The sequence below is a fragment of the Rhinatrema bivittatum genome, chromosome 9 (assembly GCF_901001135.1).
Source record: "Rhinatrema bivittatum chromosome 9, aRhiBiv1.1, whole genome shotgun sequence".
NCBI lineage: Eukaryota > Metazoa > Chordata > Amphibia > Gymnophiona > Rhinatrematidae > Rhinatrema > Rhinatrema bivittatum.
In genome coordinates this window covers 264,217,041-264,225,333 of record NC_042623.1, presented here as the reverse complement: position 1 = coordinate 264,225,333, position 8,293 = coordinate 264,217,041, and the positions used below count along the sequence as shown (strand labels likewise).

Sequence of the window (8,293 nt, the reverse complement as noted above, 5' to 3'; positions counted from 1 at the left end):
GTGAAGGTGAAATATAGGAACAGGCACAATTTTTTTTTTTTTTAAATAGGTAAGAAACAGGGAAGAGAAAGACACAGAAAAAAAGCAAGAGATGAAAAAATGAGAATAGAGAAGATGAAGTGACAGGAAAGCAAGAAATACATAAAAAAATGCAATGAGCTGAGGAGAAAAGGAAAGAAGCAGGGAGGAGGTTTATGAAGGAGAAGAGAAATGCTAAAAGGGAGAAATAAAGAGCTGGAAAGGAAGGACTAAGGATGCAAGGAAGAGAAAACATCAGAAGCAGGAAGAAAGAGCAGAAAAGTAAGAGAAGAAGCAAGAGAGAGAAGAATGGCAAGGCACAGGCACCATAAGCTTCCAAGGAGGCTGGGGCAACCTGCATGGCGCAGCGACATCAAAGAGCACGAGGTGGCCAGATGTTCCGATTACTACAAAACTTGGTTGTAAAACATGCGAGGTGGCCTGGGTGTTGCATTAAGTATGGGACTTGTAAGAATCAAAGACGAAGATGACAGTGCCTGGAACAGCCTCCCAGTGGAGGCGGTGGAGGCCAGCACTGTTACAGAATTATAGAAGGTTGAGAGGTTCACCATGCCCTAGATAAAACGTAGTCCTTCAGTGGTCGTCCTTTTGGATTTGACCACATGAGAAACATATTGAAGGTAGAATTGCCTTGGTATGTGCCATGTGGGACTCTCACAAAATCTTGGTATTCTTCTGATAGCCATGTAAAAGATGACTGAGAGTTACGAATTCAAATGATGTCAAGGCCAGAGTGCTCACTGCTTCTCCCAGGAACTTCTGTACAAAGAACGCCCAAGCCTACGTCCATCTCATCTGGTGCTCCATTATGCAGTTCGGTGTTGTGGATGCTTTGATGTGTCATGATTCGTTTCACACACTGACTGGGGTTTACATCAGGCACAGATAATCTGGTTGGTTCGATAATATGTACAGAAGAGGCTTGCGGCTGCTCAAGCAGGACTTCTTTCTTCCTGGACATCTTGGATCTTTTGTGTGACATTCCTTCTTCCAAAAGCTACGCTTGCTGTTCTTGAATCAGCATGGACCTGGTGTGTGGCTCCTATCACAACGGCAACACAAAGACATAGAGTTTTTGGGAGCTGACAAGTGATTTCCATTACACTATCAAACAGATGTCCTTCATGTGCTGTGAGGCAGCCTCAGCAGCAATAATGGCCTTTTCCCAAGCCACTGCAAAGTGTGTTCTCAATCAGGAGGCGACGTCGTCAAGCTTGGCAAGACTCCACAGGCAAGACGCAGCTTTCTACTAGCCAGGGAAATTCAGCAACGTAAGCTACAAGTTTCATGAAGGTATTGATACCTTTTATAGAATAGAAACCTCTGGGCAATATCAGATGGCCTGGTGAGAAATAAGCTCTCAGCACAGTCACATCATAAGACTTACCTATTAGCAATGCCAGAGACATTATTAATTTGTCCAGGAAAAGACTCCTTACAATTAGCTGCCATTCAGTGACTGCTGCTAGCACATTTGTGCTATAGGCAGAATATCCAACAGGCTTGGATTTGCGATACAGTGCCCCCAATTAGCAGCACATTCCCTGCCCTGCAATGGCCAGTGCAGTGTTGTTTCATGGTGCTCACGGCAGGTTACCCTTCCAGCACTTTGTCCAGTAGGGGAGAAATCTGGGCCTCTACCCCTTTCAGTGCTTTCCTAGCCAGGTGGGGGGAGGGGAAGGCTCTATGAGTCACAGAGCCAGAAGTGCCATTACCTGAAAAGGGGGCACCACTACCCGGACAGCCTAACTCCTTCATCAGCACTTAGAGAGGTACCATTCTGGCTAACATTGGAGTTCAAGGCTTCCTGTTGTCACCAGGCATTGTAACATTTATTTGGGGGGGGTTTTCCTACGTTAAAATACAGGTGGGACTGTACTGTTTTGGTTCCTTTGTGGGAGGAAGTATTTGCTTGGTTAACTAGGGTGTTGGATGTACCGATACTTTTTGCTGCTGAATCAGCGCTCTTACAAATTTTCCCAGATACTGTTAATAAGCACCATCAGCGATTTTGTATGCAAATGTTTATTGCAACCCGTACTCTGATTGCTTTGGTCCCATGACTTACTGACATTGTTACTTTATTACATCGATATCAGAGACTGGCTTCATTAACGGCAACTAAACACAACCAACTATCCTCCTATCTCAAGATCTGGAAACCGTTCTTGGACTATTCGGCTTTGATCTTGGACCGATGCGACATCTGGGCAGGGGGCTGGGCTTTGCTGAGTGAAGCCTACTCTTAAAGGATTACCTGTGGCGACGCAGAGCGAACTTACCAGCTGGAGGACTCTAGTCCCTGGAGGTCAATACCTCGTCTGATTTTGTTCCACGTCAGACTCTTTTGGGTGTTTTGGTAATGGACTGGTACCCTATTACCTGGGGGGAGGGGGAGGGCATGGGGAGGGGGGGGGGGGTCAGTTCGGTTCACTTGAAAGTGTGTTTACTTGCTGTGCTTTCAGTGGTTTAATGTACCCAGTGTGTTTCAACATGATGGTTGTTTGTACTCCACTGATGGAAAATAATAAAAACGTAAATAGGTGGGATCACACCAGTGGCAGTCCACAATACTGTGTCATGCTGATGGACTGAGACTCTTCCCTGCACTATTTTGGTAACCTTGGGCCATTACACATTTTTAACCATGTTGTAATTACTTCTTCCTTCTGGGTATGGGAAAATAATTTGAGAGAAGGTAACAGGAGAAGAGTCCAAAGCATATAAAGTACTATTTCTGAGGTCACAAGTGCCTGTTTGGGATCTTGCCAGGTACCTGTGATCTGGATTGGGCACTGTTGGAAACAGGATACTGACCTTGATGGACCCTCGGTCTCACCCAGTTTGGCAAATTCTGATGTTTTTATTATCTTCACGGGTGTAAAAACCTCTCCATTCGAAAGTCATCTCAATTTACCAGACCACATTGGGACCATGTAATGTTTTCATAGGTTTCCATTAATCTCCTTCCTATCGTGGTTGCAAGTGAACAAGACACATTGTCTCAACTGTTTGGAAAAAGGAAACATTTCCACCTGGAACATTCGTGTTCCTTAACATAACACAACCCATTTCCCAAAATGCTTTCTTGAAGCTTAAGAACATCACAAGAGTAATACAAAGTGCATTCAATTCATTTTAAGGGGAGGTGAAACCTGGGATCATTACTCTGTAATTCAGCTGATGCACAAGCAGCTGAGTAAATTGGAGTTCGATTCTATACAATTTGTTTATTGGCCATCTATTCTGTTTTTAAAGTAAAGTAACATAAGAAAATGGCAAACACTTAACATATTTTAGATACCTAGGTGCTAACTGGGTAAGCTTCTTCCGCGCAAAAGGGGGAAAAAAATTAAAGTATTTTAAAGCAGCATCAAGAACCAGGGCGCAGCTTGCAGCCAAGCGCTCGGAAAGTAGTAAATCACTGCCTAATGGAGGAGCAGCTGCATTAAGCCCAATCGCATCAGCTAAATGGGGATCATGAATTTTTAATCAGGAAAAAAAAAAAGCCCAAGGAGTCTGGTAAGAGAATCCCAGCAGTAAGTATATTTACATAAGCAATCACTTAAGTATGGAAACCTGCGAGCGGCTCCGTCTGCTTGAGAGAGGACAGACAGATTAATGAAGATTAAAGCTGCAGCAAGCCTGCTCGCTGCCGGCCGCCTTCCCGCTTAACCCTTGCCATGGCCGGCCAGATGTGGGCGCGCAGCTGGCGCCCGCAGGCGCGCAAGTGATGGAGCGGCGGGGGAGCCCCACGTCCCAGCCGCACTAAAGGGCGCGTTGCAGCGGCGCCGCAGCACTTTGCGCTCCTGCCCAAGATGTGAGGCGGGCGGGCGCTCCGCGGGGCTCCGGCAACTCTGGCGGGGAGGCTGCCGGGCGCCCCCCGAGGGGGGCTCCTGCTGCTGGCCTGGGCTCCGGCGGCGGCGGCTGCGGGCTGGACGTGCGGGGAGCTGCTGTGCGCCGAGAAGGAGGGCTGCTGCGTCTTCGGCAACGCCAGCCACACGGAGATCAAGTGCTGCAAGCTGCCCTTCCACACCTTCCTGGACAACGTGGGCTGGTTCGTGCGCAAGCTCTCCGGGCTCCTCATCCTGCTCGTCCTCTTCGCCCTGGGCTACTTCCTGCAGCGCATCATCTGCCCCAGCCCCCGCGGCTACGGCCGCCGGCGCCCCCGCCGCCGCAGCCCCCAGCGCGAGGGGCCGGCCCTCCTCAACCGGACGGCGGCCAGCTCGCAGGACTCGCTGCTGGACGGCGGGCAGGAGCTGCACGCGCTGGCGGCGCCGGCCCGGCTGCAGCTGCCCAGCTACGAGGAGGTGAAGTCGCTGCCCAGCTACGAGGAGTCCATGGGCACCGCTCGGCCCGGCTCCCCGGCCCGGGGCGCCGACGCCGCCGCGCCCAGCTGAAGCTGCTGCTGCGGATCCTGCCGGCGGCCCCGCCCCTGCGCAGCGCCCCCTCCTGGCTGCTGCACCGCCCGCGATGGAGGCGCTGCCTTCCCTCGGCGCAAGTCTAGGGCGCCAAGGCATCGACTTGCACCTACAGGGGGGGGGGGAAAGAAAATCCAACTTCCAAAGAAGCCTGTGCGCCAGCCTTAGCTGCATTCGTTTTATCTTGCGGGCGGAGGGAGCCCCAAATGGCACAAAAAAAAAAAAAGAAGTCACTTCTGGACTTTCTGGATAATCGATCAACTTGTGGACGTCGCAGCACACAAAAGTGACTCCATCAGCAGGTGCGGAAAGCCAGCCTCCTCCTTGTTTCCGGCAAGTGCCTGCGGAATTGTAACTGGAGGGAAGCGGTGTACGGCACGGATGGGCTGCGCTGGGTTATCCTGCAGGCAGAGCCCGCACTCTCCCTTTCCAGGTGGACGCGCTGTGGCTTCCCATAGATCGCGCGGCTCATGGCTTTTAACGCACTCTTATGCATACACAGAAGAATGGCTCGAAACATTTCTAAAAGTAGTACTGCATCTAAAAAGGTAATAAGCTATCTTTACACACACACACACACACACACACACACACACACAACCCTTCGAAAAACTAGCCACGTACTGCCTGCAATGATGAGCAAGCGCCCCTTTCAACTGCCGGAGTGCTCCGCAAAGCATTTAGAAGCTGAATCCCAGGCAGAAGCTGCACTTTATGCAGTACAGAGGTTCACATCTGTTGGGAAGGATCCGACCACGCACTTCTCCACAGACTGCGCTTTCACATCACTTCATTCTTGTAAGGGGCATCTGAAAGGAGCGGCGTTCGCTCTGATAAGATAATGCGGGGACAACGACCCAGGGGCCTATTACAGAATATTTGCCCTGAAATTTCATTTTTTTTTAATAGTTTTGGAAAGCTTTCCTGTTGTCCGGATTTCGAATTATGTTCATTTCCCTTGGAAATTGTAAACTTTGGAAGTCAGTGCTACAGATCTGTTCAGTTCGGTTTATGGGAGGTTTAGGAATAATGCAGCGTCTGAAGTCTGTTCTTACTGCAGCGCCCTACAGAAAGCAGCTGACTCCACTTCCCCTTCTATAAATGGACGCTAGGATGACTTCCAGACTGGGAGGAAACTAAGGGGCTAAATGCTGGTGCTCCTGTGCTTGTGAATGTCCAGAGCTTTCAGGAGGATGAAAATGAAGGGTTAGCTTTTATTTTTCTGTCACTGTTACCAAAATCAAAGCACGCGAATCCAAGAAAGGTCATTCCAGAAACCAAAGAGGACGCCCGGCCGTGTGCCCGGCCAAACACCGAGGAGAAAGAAATGCATGAGATGGGTAGGAAAAAGCAAATTCCGGGGCTTAAGTCTGTTTATTTGCACTGTGTACGTTCTTGTTTCCTGCATTTTCTTAGCCATGATAATCGACAGCCAATCCTGTTAGAAAATCTGTCGCTGCAGGACCTTTTTTTCTTTGCTAATATTATTTTCGAAGTGCCTTACTTTCAAAGCCAGCTTTAGAGTAATCCTGGCCTTATCTCTCTTAAACACTTTGTACAAAGTTTCCAGAAATCCTGCCGACCGAGCTGGCCCTGGGGGAAAGGTTACGGAATATATATCTTTTTTTTTTTTTTTTTTAAAGTGAGGCCTCTCAGATCTTCTGTGAGCCCGGATTTCGGACGGGGAAAGTGGCCCTGGACACGGTGTGAGCGAAGCCCAGCGGCGCCTGGAAGTCTCGCGCCGAGAGAGGGACCCTCGTTGCTTCCCTAAAGGACGCCCAACGCTTGCTTTGAAGATGACGGCTAATTGCAGCTCTGCCACTGGCGATCCGTGCTCTCTGCCGAGAGGTCAGGGCTGTGCTACCAGGGTCACAGTGCAAAGCTTGGGGGGGGGGGAGGGGGGGATATATAGGAAGGTGAAGTTTGAGGTTTCCAGCATAAGGAGCCATCGCCTCCGAGCTGCTCCTTCAGAAGGTAATAATAATAATGAGCTAATAAATTGTCTTTTGTAATAAGAGAATGATCCAGGTTCAGTCCTGTGAGACGAAAACAGAACCAAGCAATTCCAAAAGAGAAATAAAGAAGTTTGCGGAATTATTTTTGGAGGTTTACTCCTTGAATGCTGTGCGTTTATCCGATAATTGCACAAATAAAAGATTTTGTCCAGTGCTTGTTGAAGCCCATGTTTAGCCCCCCCCCCATATACCCCAGGTAAGAAATGCTGTCTTTCTGCTGGCTCAGCACTTGTTCTGCAGGTTACTCGTGCTTTTCTGCTCTGGGATAAAAGGATCAGGCTGCTTTATGAAACCTGGGGTCAGCAGGTTAATTCCAGATTGAAAACTGAGCAAGGGTAATGGCTGCTTAAGTGATCGGATGGTGGCTTTCGTTTTCACCTTACAATAAACCGCTGGTACTTGAGTTTAAACTGATTAAAACGCAACAATGAAAAAAAACCAAGGGTCACAACCTTCACCTGTTAATTACGATTATTGTGCCTTTAAGATGAGATACTTTGGGCGTCTTCCTTCCAGTCTTGTAAATAGCGTGCACTGATGGGGGATGGGAAGGCAGCAGAGAGGAGCTTTAGCTTCTTACATGAATGAAGTCTAAGCCTCCGGGAGCCGTGCGGTCTCCAACTGGGGGACCAGGCATCTGCAGGACGCGGTTTCAAGCCCAGCAGTTGTATTGGTAATAACTCGTTTGCGTTTACCAAAGGCTATGATGGGTGAGGAGGATAACACAGACACACACGGTAAGCTAAGGTTGTGTGCACAATGCACGAAGAATCGTTGTGCAAAGTTAGAACTCGTTACAGAAGGAGGGTGGACTGTGAACACCAAAAGGGGATGGGGAAGACATAAAAAGAAAAGCAGTTTAACTAGGAAAGACAAGAGAAAGGAGAAGGAAATGTATGGAGCAAGTAAAGTGAGAAAGTGGAGGTAGCTCTCATGTGAGCAGCTCCATTACTCAACAAGCAGGAAGGGTGGTAGAAGGTGGGGGGGGGTTTCCCCAATCACTGAACCAGAGGTGAATATCTGAGGGTGAGGAGGAAGCAAGACCTGCCCTGCAGCAGCACACTGCACCTTGCACCCCTCCATGGGCCATATTTTCCCATCTGCAGCTGAATGTTAACAAGCAGAGTGCCAGTGAGTCAGCATCTGTTGTGCTCGGAGGCTCCACAGTGGCCCCCAACCCCTCCCGGTTTCTATAGGGAGGCAGGACCTGAGAGCAGAACAGACTGATCTAGTCTCGCTCCAGTTCCTTAACCGTCAGCTACAGATTTGGGACTGGCCCCAGCTGGAAAAAAAATCCACAGGGCAGGAAGGAGTATTAATTGTAGTAGCATTGCTGGCTAATGGGGGAGAGAGAGAAAAAAAAAAGTGAGCAGGATAGATGTTTTATTCTTTTTTTAATGACCAACATGGTTAGCTGCATTGGGGAGGGAGAGAGGGCTGGCTGGGACAAGGAAGGAAGACAAGAGAAAGATAACTTTTTTTTTTAATAAGCAATTTTTTTAAAGATTTTTTTTTTTTGGTTACCTTCTTAAATTGATATAGGCCAGCTGCAGAGTAGGCCCCCTCACAATTTGATTGGAAAGGGGATCCTCTCTTCTTGCTCATCATCCTTGCAACCAGTCCATATAATTTAATAAGATAGCTAGCCAGTCCCTGGCACACCGAAGGTTGAGAAATACTGTGCTAGTAGATACATGCACAAAGTGCGAACTGTACCAACTCTGAATAACAGAAAATGCACCTGATGAATCAAGAGTGGGAAAGGACAGGGGAGAAAAGCCACATATTCCACTCTAGTTCATTTGGGGATTTAAAAGC

General features: G+C 48.6%; 1 protein-coding gene across 1 annotated transcript; it reads left to right on the top strand.

The window, feature by feature from the left end:
- Positions 1-254: 254 nt before the first annotated feature.
- Positions 255-6,713, top strand: C9H3orf80 (chromosome 9 C3orf80 homolog). Its single transcript, XM_029617375.1, has 3 exons — positions 255-300; positions 3,865-5,008; positions 6,104-6,713. Exons 1-2 carry the CDS (start codon positions 255-257, stop codon positions 4,437-4,439), a joined length of 621 nt encoding a protein of 206 aa, XP_029473235.1. The 3' UTR covers positions 4,440-5,008; positions 6,104-6,713.
- Positions 6,714-8,293: the final 1,580 nt, after the last annotated feature.